This window comes from Mesoplodon mirus, assembly GCF_964341445.2.
Source record: "Mesoplodon mirus genome assembly, chromosome: 4".
Lineage (NCBI taxonomy): Eukaryota > Metazoa > Chordata > Mammalia > Artiodactyla > Ziphiidae > Mesoplodon > Mesoplodon mirus.
Window position 1 is genome coordinate 157,136,160 of NC_138979.1, and position 16,062 is coordinate 157,152,221.

A 16,062-nucleotide genomic window follows, 5' to 3' on the forward strand; every position below is an offset into this window, starting at 1 on the left:
CTTATTTCTGACAGTAGCCAAATCCCAAGCCTGGATCTTCATCTAATATTTGCTTTCACTGGCTCTTCCTACCTAAGTAGGAAGGTAACAATAAAAATTCAGAGCACCCAACTCCCAGTTTCTTCTCTTTGCTCTACCTGACACAATACCTTAAAGTGAAAAGGGCCAGGGGTTGGCAAATATGGACTGAGTCTGCCGTAACATTATTATGTAATCCAATAATGATGAGATTTAATGAGTCATAATTAAAGTCATAACGTGTGTTGAGCACTTACAATGTACTTCACAACAACTCTATGAAGGAAGTAGTAACCCCATTTAATGAGTGAGGAAATTTGAAGTTGTCAGAAGTTGAATAACTTGCCCAGGAAGCAGCAAAGTTAGAATTCCAACCCACACCTGTCTAAGTCCAAAGCCTCTTAGCCACTGAACTAGTGTGATCTCTCACTGATCAGAAACTACTATAAACTCACTGCGTGAGTAGAAAATCATTTTCCGGTTCTGAAGAACCTAGGGGCAGGACAGGAATAAAGATGCAGACATAGAGAATGGACTTGAGGACATGGGGAGGGGGCAGGGTAAGCTGGGATGAAGTGAGAGAGTGGCATGGACATATATACACTACCAAATGTAAAACAGATAGCTAGTGGGAAGCAGCCGCATGGCACAGGGAGATCAGCTCAGTGCTTTGTGACCACCTAGAGGGTGGGATAGGGAGGGTGGGAGGGAGACGCAAGAGGGAGGAGATATGGGGATATATGTATATGTATAGCTGACTCACTTTGTTATAAAGCAGAAACTAACACACCATTGTAAAGCAATTATACTCCAATAAAGATGTTAAAAAAATGATTTTCCTTCTCTGGGGCTATGCGGAGGATTAGATGAGATTAAAGATGTTCAAGCACTTAGAAAAGTAAGGTGCTGTAACATATAAGGTATGATTTAGTACATTAAGGCTGTGTCCAAATAAAAACCCTCAGTACCATACAAATGGTAAGTACACGTGTGAAAAATGTTCACCCTTGAAATCAGAGATATCCCAGTTTGTTCGATACACAGTTCTTATTTATCAAATTAGAAAATATTTTTAAAAATTTAATCCTCCGTGGTGTCAAGGATGTTGGGAAACTAGTACGTTGCTGGTGGGAGGTCAAGTTAATACCTTTCTAAAAAGCAGATTGAAAGTATGTTCCAAGACATTTTTAGACATTAGCATAATTTCTTGCAAGGAAAAACAAATTAGGACAAAAATTTAAGTATAAATATAGTTAGTTAAGAGCATAGATACTAAGACCAGATTGCCTGGATTTAAGTCCCAGCTCTACTTCTTATTAGCAGTGTGACCTTGGGCAAGTCTCTGTGACCTGGTGTCCAAAATAGGGATAATAATAGGACTTATTTCACTGGATTGTTATGATATAAGTGGTATCTATTATTTGTATTATCTCAGTGTTTTTTACAATACCAAACAATTGGAATCAATCTATCTGACCACAGAAAAATGATTAAGTACGCTATGCTATAGACACAAAAGGAATATTATGAAGTCATTAAAAATAAGGCTTTAAAAGACTATTTAATCATATATAATGTAAAATAAAAAGAGCAGGAAACTGTATATATCGTCCCATACCACTCATGTTCATTAAAAGAGCACTTTGTACAGATACAGATGTATAGAAAACAACCAGTAGGAATTACATCAAAATATTAACAAAGAATATATCTGGGTGACAGCGTAGGGTTGGGGGTTTCTTTATATGTTTCTGTACTTTGCAAATCCTCCAGAGCAGTGTTTTTCGCACTCTTCACAGGCATATGAATCACCTGGTAATCTTGTTAAAATGCAGATGCTGGGTCAGTAGGTCTGGGATTTTGCAGATTCTCCATCTTTAACAGGTTCCCGGGTAATGCTGGTGCTACTGGCCCAAGGTCTCCACTTTGAGTAGCATGGGCCCTCAAACGTGAGTGTGCATCTGAACCAAGGTGTGTGGGGGGGTGGATCCCATGCCTAGAGTTTCTGATTTTAGTAGGTCTGGAGTGGGACCCTAGAAACTGCATTTCTGTTTTGCAGGTGACCCTGATGCTGCAGGTCTGGAAACCATGCTTCAAAAACCACAGCTGTAGAATATATATACATATCCTTTTTTCTCAGCATCATAAAGGAGGGGGGAGCACTAAAAAACAGGCCAGCCTTCTCCACTGTTTACAAAATCAAATGCAAACCCTTCATCCAAATGCCTCCATCATCTAACCCAATCATTTCCAGTTACTTTTGTTTAGGCCAAAAAATCACACCACTAATGCCCTAAACACACCCAAGATTCCGAACATCATGCCCTCTGCTGTTTCCTCACTCTGGTTGAGATGTCATTTCCTTCTATCTTCTTATGCCCAGATCTCACCCATCTGTCAAGGCCTTCGAAGGCCATTTCCGGTACCAAGCTTCCCTTCCTTGGGGCTCCACAGGACTTTCTGTTCCTCCCTGATGACACTTACCAATCTCTGCCTGGCAGAGTGACTCTGCCGGTGGGTGGTGTATCTCCCCCAGTAGACTGGGAGTTGGTTAACGGTGAGCAGGGCAGTCCCTTCCCTGACTATCTTTGTCTGCCCCCTGACCTCAGCAAATCCCCAGTAGACAGCCGCCACTCAGGGCAGACTGAAAGAATGAAGGAACGAAGGGATGGAGCCTCCAAAGCAGGGCAGAACTGTCCTGTAAATGGAAATTCGAATGCACGCCCAGCCTTGATGACCAACAGTAACAGGTGTTTTCCATCTCTGATGTCTGTGATTCATTCTGCACAACTGCCTGCACACCCAGGCGTCAGCACACGGGGGCTCCTGGAATCCAGCGCCCTACACGCTGAAGTGCCCACTGTGTTCTGGGCGCCTGGGCAGCCACACACGGAGACACACCTCAGCGACAACCTGCATCCACAAAAAAAGAGGCCCTGCCACCTTAAAAATATTAACGCCTCACTGCAAAGAACACACACACGAGCGCGCGCGCACACACACACACACACACACAGACCCCCTCCCCCGTGTGTCTCTTTCAGACTAGGCGCGTCTCCGAGGGCTGGATTGAATGGGCCCGTCTTTGTCATTAATCCTCCCCTCCTTCAGGCGAGCCAAGCTTCTTCCGGGTCAGCGACAATCACCGCCAACTCCAGCAGGCCCTCGGTCCCCCACACCGCTAGCCCCGGAGCGCGCGAGGGCCAGGTCGCCACCGCCCGCAGGTTGAGGGAGGGGAGGAGGGCGAGGAGGAGGGCGGGCGGCGCGGGAGTCGGGGAGGGAGGGAGGGAGGGAGGAGGGAAGGAGGGGAAGGCAATCCGAGGAGGAGGAGGAGAGAGCAGCCTCCCGCAGCTGGCGAGGAGAATGGGAGTGCGGGACGGCAGACCGCCGCGGGGTGTCACGGCCGCGGCCAAGCTTGCCAGGCGTGGGGCCGGCGCCCGGCGCTTTTAAACCCGGGAGGGCGCGGCGGCGGCGGCGGCGGCGGCGGGCGGATCGCGGCGCGCGCTGGGCGCCGGGTGGCGGCCGAATGGAGAGGAAGGGCTCGGCGGCCAAGGGGAACCCGAGCCCGCCGGCAGCCGGCGAGGCTCAACGGCCGCAGCCGCCTGTGTGCGTCCCGGGCGGCGGCGGAGGGACCCCAGCGCGGGGCCAGGGTGGCGCGGCTGCGGAGCCAGCCGAGTTCATCCGGCGAGCGCACGAGTTCAAGAGCCAAGGGGCGCAGTGCTACAAGGATAAGAAATTCCGCGAAGCCATCGGCAAATACCACAGGGCGTTGCTGGAGCTGAAGGGGCTGCTGCCGGCCTCCGGGGAACGGGAGCGGGACTCGCGCGCGGCCTCCCTGGCCGGGGCCCCCAACCCCGGGAGCCTCTCGGAGGAGCAGAGCAAGACGGTGGAAGCCATCGAGATCGACTGTTACAACAGCCTGGCAGGTGAGCCGCGCCGCGCCCCCGACCCCTCCTCCCCCTGCCCTCCCGATCTCCCTCCAGGCGCCGGTCCCTATTCCCCAGCCCCGGGCCTCCGGGTCACAGCCGACCGCCGCGGCGCGGCGCGACGCACACGCCCCCGCTGGGACCGTGCAGCTCTGGGAAGGAGAACCTGGGAGGGGGGAAGCTTTGGAAAAAGTGTGCCTTTTAGGATTATACCTTCCAAAACTCGTTGTCATCTCGCATTCCTCCCCCGCATCCTCGTAAATCTCGCCTATAAATAACTGGACAGAGAAATGGGGACCCAGCCGGCCTGGCGGCGACTGCTGCTACTACTACTGCTCACCAGTGGCCCTGGGTCCAAATGCGGGCAGCAGCACCCAGCGTGGGCCACCCGCACCCACCGCATGCCCAGTGGCTGCTTGCCTCAGGGATCGTTGGCACCAGAGCTCGCTCTCACCTTCCCCGCAGGTGACCGCATCCCTCTGAGTCAAGTCCTTCCCCAAGTTCCTTTGGCCCCAGTAGCAAAGGGCAGTTTGCTACGATGCCTTCAGCATCTCAAGCAAAATGGATTCCAAAATGCACTTTCTTCTCTCTGAGCTCTGCTGGGGCCCGGGTTGCCAGGTGAAGAGAGCAATCTCAACGGAAAGCTAGTCCGAGGTTGGGCTTGAGCTGTGCTGCATTCTAGCTCTCCTCCCTGCCTCGCTCCGTGTAGCACCGGTTCTCACACCAGCTAGCTGCTAGGCTTGAGGAAAACGGAGCCCTTTTATTGGGATAAGAAGGTGAGGTATACATTCCCGAGTACACTTTGGGGATTAAGGTCAAAGTCGGGCGCAGAAAATTTTAAAGTCTCTAAAACCGGAGGAGTCGGAGTCACTCCAGGGTCTTCATGTGAGAAAGTGGAAGATGTTGGCAGAGGCAATGGCCTTCTATTTGAAAAACACTCTCTCCCCTCTTCTCCCACCTCAGCTGGTGGGATCTGGGCAGGATCCAGCTCCTCTGGCCAGATAAAGGCCATCACTCCTAATCCTTAACCCTTGAAGTTGCCTAAACTAGCTCTGGACAGTTGTAGCAGAGTCAAGTTGGGAGAATGGGTGTGGTTGGGGACGGTGGATTTGTCTGGGGGACAGTTGGGGGATGAAAAAAAAAGTATGGATAATTCTGCTCTGTTCCTAAGCGCCAGTCAGTTCTGTTCCCTTTGAGATCTCTGGCGCCAGCCTACCTCTGCCTTCCCATAGCGCCATGTCCAGTGTCCTCTTTAATCAGGCAAAGCCCAGGCACTTTGTAGATTGTTAAGTAGTTTACAGACTTAAAGGATGAATGATAAGAGTAGCAGCGCTTGTGGAAATGGTGGTGCTGATAGCGGTACGAGTAATAACGGCAGCAGGTAAAGTGGCAGGAATACAGCATAGATGGACTATTTCAATCCATCACAAGGTACACCATGATTCTCTTCATTTCCCGTAAGTCTCCGGCATATTCATTACTGCCTGGCCATGGGTGGAGGAGGGGGCACTCTGGATCACTAATGCAGTGATTTCAGAGGGGTAATAAAGTCTTATAAGTAGTGTTTTCCATGGGCATTCTAGGGTTGCCCCTCACCCCATGCTTTGGCTGCCAGCCGATGGCTAGCACTGCCTACTTTCTACCCCAGAAGTGGTTACATTTCCAAGGTGAAACCAAAGCTGTGTCCTTGGTCAGGCCAGCCCACTCAGGGCAGGGCTAAGATCCGGACGGCTCCTCCACTTCCATACCCACCCCTCCACACACTTTGGAAAACTTTAGTGGTGAGAGAATGGCAAGTAGCAATGGCAGATTTCCCCCTCTGCTGCCTTCTCCGGTGCTCACCACTTATTAATATTAATAACTTGTGGATTACAAAAGTAATGCTTACCTATAAAATGTCTTTTCGTTTGGAAAATACAAAATTACCTTTAATCCCACCAACCTAAAGAAATCCATTGTGATATATTTCCTGCCTGTATTTTTTTCTATACCTAAACATAAACTACTTACAAAGCTAACGACCTCCTGTATCCTGTTTTTATTCCCACTTGCCATTGTGTCAGAGCATTTTTACATGTCACTAAAATATTTTAGTGAAGATTATTTTAAATGGCAACCTAAAATTTTTCAATGTGTGTTTACAATGAGCATTTGGTGGAAAGAGAAAGAAAGATGATCACTGTTATTGCTGTTAGAACCAGAACAGTGCAGCGTGGCCCATAAGATAATCTACCCCGCCCCCACCGCCCGCCCCGTGCCTGATTAAAGGGAGGAGACAGCAACTGCAAGTTTGTTCCAGCAAAAAGGCAACTGGCCCTTCCACTGGGGCTGCAGTGCTGGCTGAGCAACCCAGTGGGCTTCAGGAGAGAGCAGTCTGAAGATGTTGGTTCTCTCAAGGATCTGTCCTTCCACACAGCTGTGCATAGAGGGAGAGGTTTGGGGTTTAGAAGCAACATGAACTAGCCCAGAAACACCTGGAGGATTAGGCTGTGTTGCTAAGGGCATCTCAGCACCAAACAAAAGACTATTATGAGGCTTGGGGGGGAAACCTAGGTTCAGTGGACCCTCGCACTCTGAATGGAAGACTCCAAGAGAACAGTAAGGGGGCAGTTAGAATCTGCTAAGAGATGTTAACCTGAAAATCCATTTGGATGACTTGAGGTGACCACTTGAAGGGTGTGCAGGCAACGTGCAAGGTGCCTGTGGCTGTGGTCTGTTCTGGCTTGGAGTTCCTTCTGATCAGTAGGGATCTGGCCAGGGGTGCAAGACCCCCAGATTTGATTTTGCATGTCTTATTCTCTAAGAAATTCAAGGAAGGAAATGAGAAGCATCTTCTTCCTTCAGAGTTTCTAATGACTTTGATACAATGATTAGAAAAGATATTCTGCCTGGGAAGATGTAGACATGTGATTCTTAGCAAGGCTGCAAAAGAAGCATGTACTGGCCTGTCGATCAACTCCCACTGACCTTGAACAAGACACAGGACTCCCGTGGGGCCTTGGAATGTTCTGTGCAAAACCTCTTGAAGGACAGAACCTTTTGCTTTACAGCTGTTCCTGTGAGGCTATAGTGGCACCAGCTGGGTTTGATCAAAATGTTGCAATGCATGACTCTGTTGGTATTTTCAAATGGTGTTCAGGACTCAAATGCTCACAGTGGAGATGGGCGCTGACAGGCCATGGCATTGGATCTGAAGGCTAGAGGAGAGTCAGCTTACGTCCCTATTCCTGGCATACCCTGTGACTTTGTGTAAGTCCCTACCACATCATTTTACCTCCATTTTCCCATCCATTTAGAGCTATGTTTGGGCGGGGTTTGTTTTGTTTTGTTTTGTTTTTTACCAAAGGGGCAGATAATATCCATTGATGCCAACTGAAAGTCCCAGGACAGGGGAGTGACAAGGCCTAAAGAAGTCACGCAAGAAAAAGGCCTGGATGGGAGCCAGCTTTATCAGTGCTTGTGGACGTGTCTTGAAGCCATGGGACCGGGGCCAGCTACATAATTTGTGAGGCCCAGTGCACAATGAAAATGTGGGGCTCCTTGTTCAAAAATGCAGGAGAAAGTTGTCATTAAAAGTTTTAAAAGATAAAGTTTTTCCCCTTTCTTTCATGGTTTCTCTCTCGACTGGAAATGGAGTTTTTATCTGCTATTTAATGTCATTTCAAGAAAATTACAATTTTAAATTATTGGCATGAATTTACTATTCATCTTTATAGTGTGCAATGCCAGTTTTAAGTGGAAATATAAGAACACTTAACTGGTATATGAAATCATGTAAGTTACACAATTCACGTTTCGTAGCTTGTACATGCATATGTAGTTTATTCTTAACTGGAACCATGGAAATGCTGACAAAACGAACTCAACTGCTTTTATTTCACTTTTTATATGCATACGTTATAGGTGCCCTTTCTACCAGTCTTGGCTTTCTGATGAATAAGGAAAGGAAAAGGAGCTATTCCATACTCCTACCCTAGTCTTTCCTCCTCTGTCATCATTTTCAGCATAAGTGGTTGGCTAGTACAGGACACTTAAGCAAGGAAGGATGTGATGGGGTTTTAGGTTGTTTTTGTTTCTTAGAACACTATTGCTCTCCTTCTGTGTTTGAAGCAATTTCTGGGTTGAATGGAAAGCCTGGCCTCTTTGGGCTGTCAACGTGTGTGCTTACTTAGTTATTGACCTAACCGTCTTACTTATGCTTGTTGTTGAACTCCTCTGCATTGTGGATTCACTGGAATTCTGTGCTCATGGGGCATCGTGAATGCTATATACTACATGGGCCTGCAAAGAATAGTTGTACCTCTGTCTTCTGCTCAACTTCATGCTCCATTATCCAATCGGGCTTCACTTACAAAACACAGTTTCAAAGATAGAATAATTAGAATTTCAAGAAGTCAACAGCAGAGCATTAAACCAAATACAAGGCCCTTCTGAGCATGGGTTTTATGTGACTGCACCCTTAAAGCTGCCCCTGCAATGGGACAGACTGATGACTGTCCAGAAGATGACTGAGCGTATACATCTAAGGTGGACAGAATTAGATATAGACCCTGAGGCAGATTCTAAGACAAAAGGTACCCCACAGAAATTGGTGTGGGAACCAAAGAACCAAGCAGGAAGATGGATAAATTACAAACGCAAGAACTCAGTGAGAAAAAAAAAAGAGGTCAAGAGCTAGAGACAACCTGGTAGCCAGAAGATGAATTGTTGGGATAAGAACTGGCAAAGGAGGGGAAAGAAGAGGGGCTTCATGCTAAGATGCTCAGCCAAGATACTGCCATCTGGATGGGAGAGTTTGACTGGCCAAGTCATTGTTAACCTGAGGCTGTTCCTCAGGCAGCCCCTTGGCCAATAAATCTTAAGCTTGTAAATGTGGCTTCAAAGATCATCTTCCAAGAAAGGATGTGAGAATTGAAACTTGTAGAATGCTTTCAAGGAGAGAATATTCTGAATGTAGACTTTGGGCTGAGTTTCTAAAGTGGATTCTGAAGTTCCTTAGTTTTACCTGCAAAAGTAATGAGTTGGGTGGCTCGTAGCCAGAAACTGTCTAAGATACCTTGAAGTAAGAGTCCCTACAGTCAAAAGGCATGGGAGTGCCCCAACCAAGGCAAGGGGACTTGGCTTCAGGATGGACAGGAAGGCCAAAATGTGGAGCAGCCAAAAGCTTCACAGAGCTTCACAGGTTGGGAGTGACCTTCAGATGGGACATTCTCTCCTGCCAGCTCTTCTCTTTCGTCACCAGGTTGTGCCTCCTCCAAAGAGCTAGGATGAAAACCAAATGTTTCAACCAACCAGCCAACCAGCAATTTCCTAATTCCCAGATATTTGGCTTTGGGAAATCAGATGTCCATGCTGGGACCAGAGTTTCCCATTATCACCAACGAGATTAGTGTGGTCCATTCCTAATTACATAGCAGCAAGCACAGCTCTAGCACAGACATTTAAAAAGCCAAAGATAGGGGAATTCCCTGGCAGTCCAGTGGTTAGGACTGGACTCGGAGCTGTCACTGCCGGGGCCCTGGGTTCGATCCCTGGTCAGGGGACTAAGATTCCGCAAGCCACGAGATGCAGCAAAAGCAAACAAACAAACTTTTTAAAAAAGCCAAAGATAATACGACAGAAGATTAAAAGAGTTTAGTCTTCCTCATGGTGTTCATATGGCCTTGAAATGATCATAAGCGTGTAAAGCTCATTATCTTCCTTTTAAACATACATACACATTTTCATATCAGCAATGAAATGATGCCATGTCTGGTAAGACTCAAAACCAACAGTTCCCAAATATTTTTTAAAAAGAAGCAGGATGTAGGAGCTATACTGAATATTTTGTAATAACCTATAAAGGAAAAGAATCTGAAAAAGTATGATATATATATAATATATCTATATTATATATAGATATAAAACTGAATCACTTTGTTGTACACCTGAAACTAACACAACATTTGTAAATCAACTATACTTCAATTAAAGAAAAAGAAAAAAAAGGAAGGGGAATGTGTAGTGCCAAGGAGAGCTGACTTGAACTAGAAGAATCCTGGGTTGAAATATATCCAAGTGGACCTTCTCTTCTCTTTCAGCCAAAAGGAGTTTAAAACAGCACTGAAATTACAGACAGCGTTTACAGAGAGGAAGCTTGTGGAGCAAAGGTTTCCCTTCCACAGTGTGTCTGTGGGAAAAGAACAGAAGTGCTAAGGAAGTGCTAACTAGCTAGCTTGAGAGTTATGGAAAACCAGAATTACGATTTCAGATTTGGTTATGACTCTATACCTTACAGAGGTGTGTGAATTTCCTTGTCAACATTACCACCTTGTTATCAGCATGAGCTTAGGTACTTCCAAAAATAGGGATACTCACCACTACCTATAGTGACTTATTTAATAACCACCACCACAAAACAACTATAATAATAATAGCTGTCACAATAATGGTAGTTAAGACTACCATGATGAGCCCAGCTTCTGGCGCCCAGTAGATGTTCCATAAATGTGTTTGAAAGGAGTGAAAATGCTTATCCCAGCATTTGTCTCATATTAAGGATCCAAGAAATTCAATCATTTATTTAATATTCATTGAGCAACTAATAGGTGCTAGACGCTGGGCCTTGAGGGCTGGGAACACAGGAGTAAACATAAAGAACAAGGTCACTGCCTTTCATGAACTTACATATATACCTATATAACTTTGTGAGAAAGAAAACTCAAGCTGGAACAGTTAAGTCCCTTGCCCATGGTCACACAGTAGTATGTGACAAACTGGGATTTCTCATCTGCCAGGTCTGTAATTCCAAAGCCTACAGTCCTAACCATTCACCCCACGACCTCCATCTTTAGAAGTTTCTTCCTTAGGTACTAAAATTTGCCTCCTTGAAATTTCTATCGATCCATCCATATTCTATCTATCTTTTGAAACCACAAAAAATACATCTCATCACTGTAACAAGGAAAAGCCTTGACACTTTTAGGGCAACTCGCTTGCCCATCCTCCAGTCTTGTCTTCTGTAAGTTATTCCTTTTACCGTGATTGTGCCTTGTGTGATTAGGATTCCCATTCCATGACCATCCTGGGTGGTTAAGGGGAAACCGTCCTGCTCTCTGTAACCAGGTTCTATGTCACTAGGAAGGTGACCTGAGAGGAATGAGAATCTGATGAGTCATAATTTCTAATGAGCCTAGAGGCTTACAGAAGCCCCACTCATACCTCCCCCTAGTTTTTATCCCCTTTGCTCCAGAGTGTGTGAATTCCAGTTAAGAGGTCTTGAGAAATTTAAGTGGATGTGTTAAGAGTAGGAATTCATTTCAGCCATTACTTTTCAGTAACCAGTTTGTGGATACAATGACGGGAAATGACCCATTAGAAGAATAACATCTGGACTTGTCCAGATGCATTACTCCAGACCTGGTCAGTTTTAATGTCATGAGAGTGATGATACCATCATTTAAAAATATGTTCTGGTTTAAGTGCTAAACGAGATTGGACACAGTATTATTCTGTGTGGCATGGAACATTTTCTCTCCTAACATCCTGTAAAGTAGCACTGATTTTTTAGTTTGTGTTTTTATGACTGGCTGATAAGTTCTAACTTTGTGAGCCGAAACCTCATCTCCCAAGAAACAAAAACAACCCCTCCCCCAAACCCAGCAGTAAATAGACCAGTTGGCCCTGTGTCTAGTGGGACAGGAACTGAGGGAGACTCGTGTGACAGCTGGTGACACATTCGCTACATATGTGAACTTAATCTGGTCTTGAGTTTCCTCACATATTAAACGGGTATAATCATGCCAGCCTGACTCGCAAGATAAGGGTGAAAAGCAAGAAGATAACGTATGAATGTACTTTATAAACTACAAAGTATTAGAAGTGTAAATTATCCTTTTAAGTGGGCAGGGATATTTAGGAGAACAAAAAAAAAGAATAGAAATAAGAAGTGGGAACTGGGGCTTCCCTGGTGGCGCAGTGGTTAAGAATCCGCCTGTCAGTGCAGGGGACACGGGTTCAAGCCCTGGTCCGGGAAGATCCCACATGCCGCGGAGCAGCTAAGCCCGTGCGCCACAACTACAGAGCCTGCGCTCTAGAGCCCACATGCCACAACTACTGAGCCCGCGTGCCACAACTACTGAAGCCTGTGCGCCTAGAGCCCATGCTTTGCAATAAGAGAAGCCACCGCAATGAGAAGCCTGCGCACCACAATGAAGAGTAGCCCCCCCTGCACCACAGCAAAGAGTAGCCCCCCTCACTGCAACTAGAGAAAGCCCGCGCACAGCAATGAAGACCCAACGCAGCCAAAAATAAATAAATTTTTTTTAAAAAGTGGGAACTCCCCAATGAAGGAAGTTTCCACCTTTAATTCTAACAGTTTTAAGACAAAAGGGATACTCGAGTAGCACCTACTAGGAAAACTCTCTTGATGCGTGGTTTCTGAATTAAATATCTATTGACGCTGACTCTCCCATTCTGTTTCAAACGCACACAAAAAAACTGCTCCCCAAATGCACGTACTCCACCAAAAAAAGCACTTGCTAATACAGTAAAACAAAAGTGTTTCTGATGAGCAGAATGCGAGCGATATTCTTTGAAAGTCTTCAGACATCCCCATCAAAGACACAGCGGAAGCGTGACTTGGTAAAGAGTGACATGGTCAGCAAGTTCTGTCTCTAACTCACCAGCTGCCTTGGGTCAAGGAATTTTACCTCTTGGGCCGTAGTTTTCTGATGTCTAAAAACCGCGGGTTGGAGTCCAGGATCTCAAAGGTCCTTTCCAGCTCTGGAAAGAATAATTCTCCATTCTGTCTGAACTGGGTGGCCATTACCCAGCTTGGGAGAGTTCTGTGTGGACTGACAGAGACCAGTCTCCAAAATCTGTTATTACGTGAAAAGGCAGAATGCAAAACAGTGTTTATTTGCTTTGTGTTTAAAAAAAGAAAAAAGATATAAACGAGCATCAACATATACTCTAGTACAGTACTTGCTTTCAAGAAGATTATCTGAAATTATGCAAGTGAAGCTGTTCACTTCACTTGAATAGGGACTGGGCAGAGAAATTGGGGAGAGACTTTCACTTTTTTTTTTTTTTTTAAGATTAAGACTTCATTGTTTTTAGAGCAGTTTAAGGTTTACAGCAAAATTGAGGGGAAGGGACAGAGATTTCTCATATACTCCCTGCACCCATACAGGCCTAGCCTCCCCCGTGATCAGCACTCCCCACCAGACTGGTACATTTGTTACCGTTGGTGAGTCTACATTGACACGTCATGATCACCAGAAGCCCACAGTTTTACTTCGGGGTTCACTCTTGTGTTGTACATTCTATGGGTTTAGACAAATGTATCATGACGTGTACCTGTCCCTGTGGTTCCACACCGAGTGCTTTCACTGCCCTAAAGATCTGTGCTGTGCCTCTTTACCTCTTACGCCCCACCCTTGGCAACCACTGATCTTTTTACTGTCTCCATAGTTTGCCTTTTCCAGAATGTCCTATAGTTGGAATTATACAGTGTGTAGCCTTTTCAGACTGGCTTCTTTCACTTAGTCATATGCATTTAAGGTTCCTCCATGTCCTTTTTTAACTTTTTATTCTAAATCTTTCTATAGCACATGACTTTTCTAAGTATATGCATTATTACTTTTATTTTTTAAGAAAAACGATGACAGGATTATCTGTGTAGAAAGATTATGGGTAGTTCTGCTTTCTTCTTTTATATTCCCGAAGAAAACCTACCTTATACACATAATTTTTAATGCCATTCTGGATATTATCTGTGCCTTGTCTAATCCTGTCAGACTGTAACACCAAAGATGTCAGGCAAACTTATCCCAAGCCTCAAACTTTCTCTTAGTATCCCATAATATGACTTATCCTTTCTGCAGTGCCCACCACCCCTATGCACACATAGGGCTGGATCCTGGCAGCATGGTACCCCACAGTAGGGGGACGCCCCTTTGGACTCAGTAGCACGTGAGTGACGGTTTGAATCTGCTGGTGACGCAGGGAAGAAAGTTGGGTCAGAGCTTGTGATACAAACTGGTCCGGAGCATTAGTGATGTGCTGCCGGTGTGGAGGAAGGGACTGTATAGGTGGTCCATGTCCAAGAGTCTTGTTGGCCCCTGAGTCTAGGAAATCCTACCCATTGGTAGCTCAGACACAGCACCCAGAAGGAAGCTCACTCACTCATCAGATCTTTATTGGATACTTGCCATGGCTCTTCACAGCCCAAATCTCAAATCCACTGTGTTCTCCTCAAAACATGGCATGCGGTGTGGGAACAGGGTTCTAATCTAGAGTCTGCTGCTAACTTGCTCCGTGACTTTGGAAAAGTCACATCACTCTGAGCCTCAGTTTCCTCATATGTAAACAATCGGTGTTGGGTCAGATGCTCTGTCTAGGAGTTTGAAGACCCTCTAGCTCCCCTCTCCCCCACCTTCTAGCCTCTCTCTCTGGAAGCAACCAGATTTAGGAAGGAAACAGGAAACAAGCTCTCCTTTGTTCCAGTTTACTGATATGTGCTGACAAATAAACATAAAGATCTCAACTAAGATTTCCAAGGTAACCTTGCAAATCTGAGGGTAAACCAAAGTAAATGGCAGTCTCCCAGGACGATAGAGTCAGACAGAGGGTCTCAGAGAGAAACCAGAGTAGGGGTTGGAAGCCTCTATAAAACATTGCCTGGGCCCTGGAATCTAAACTGATGGCACCAGAGATTACCTACTGCTGCTAGACCTTCTCAGATTATTCCAAAATTCAGACTTTGATTCTAAGCAGGCAGTCATTCACCATAAGAAATCTGGCAAGACTAGCTGTATTAGGCCAGGAAGTTCTGATGGAGGGGGAAAAAAAAAAAAAGCTTTTAAGAAATGAACTGGCAGTGGCAGGGCCAAGAGTTTCAAGGAACAGTTGCTGGCTAAGCTATAGCATCTCAGAGAGTTGCCACCATTGACTCAAGACTGGAGAACCCTGAGGAGTCTGGGCCAGATCTGAGGATTTGGAGGATGTGATTCTAGGCCTACTGCTCACGCTGAGTCAGAACTGAGCTCCTTTCTTAAATGGACCTGAACCTCAGGCTGTAGGTGCCACTGGGTCATTGGAACTTGTGTGGAATTCTCCCTGATACCTAGAGAGAGAGAGAACGGCTGTGCTCCTGTGTGTGCCAGTGAAGATGGGAGGGAAGAAAGGGAGCACAGAGGAATAGAAAACCTGTAGTGCAAGGTGGCCTGATGGAAAAGATCTTTACATAGTGTAAGAGGATCTGGGTTTGACTCCTGACTTCCCGTCGACTCCCCCATTAACCTTGGGATGGTCCTAGTCTTGACAAGCTTCTGTTTCCCTTATAGCATGGGAATAGTAGTTTGCACCAAACAGGATTGTGATGGTGATTGAAATTAAAGGATACATGCACGCATGCCTAGTACAGTGCCTGGTACATAACAGATGCTTAATAGATGATGGCTATGGGGACTTCCCTGGTGGCGCAGTGGTTGGGAACCCGCCTGCCAATGCAGGGGACACGGGTTCGATCCCTGGTCCGGGAAGATCCCACATGCCGGAGCAACTAAGCTCGTGGGCCACAGTTACTGAGCCTACATGCCACAACTACTGAAGCCCGTGCGCCTAGGGCCCGTGCTCCGCAACAAGAGAGGCCACCACAATGAGAAGCCTGTGCACTGCAATGAAGAGTAGCCCCCGCTCGGCACAACTAGAGAAAGCCCGTGTGCAGCAATGAAGACCCAACGCAGCGAACAATAAATCAATAAATCAATAAATCAATAAATGAATGAATGAATGAGAAACTGCTGGGTTCTAGGCAGACATGTCTCTGGCCTGAGGTTGTGCAAGCGAATAAGCCTCAGTTAGACGGTGTCTGTTCTCTGCTACTTTCCATCCTCTGCCCCAGGATTCTCTGACCCGTTCTTTGAACTGAACTAGTAGGGAAAGAACTTCGGATTCTCTCACAAGTTAGACCAGTTCAGAGTCTGAGAGCAGAGAACAAGGATGTTCCAGGAAGAGAAGATACATGCTGTGATCAGCTGGGTTCCCTGGGGAGCTTCACAAGCAAGAAAGTTGACTGGTGCTCTGGGGAAAGGAGGCTATGGAGGAAGGCGAGGCCCCTGCAAGAGGGAGAAGC

General features: G+C 46.2%; 1 protein-coding gene across 1 annotated transcript in view; it reads left to right on the forward strand.

Annotated features, from left to right (window-relative positions):
* The first annotated feature begins 3,327 nt into the window (after positions 1-3,327).
* The window catches only part of TTC9 (tetratricopeptide repeat domain 9), a 31,363-nt gene continuing 18,628 nt past the window's right edge, over positions 3,328-16,062 (forward strand). The window contains exon 1 of the mRNA XM_082619707.1: positions 3,328-3,944. Within this exon, the coding sequence (XP_082475833.1) occupies positions 3,545-3,944 (400 nt within the window). The 5' untranslated portion in view covers positions 3,328-3,544. The remainder of the gene's footprint in view (positions 3,945-16,062) is intronic.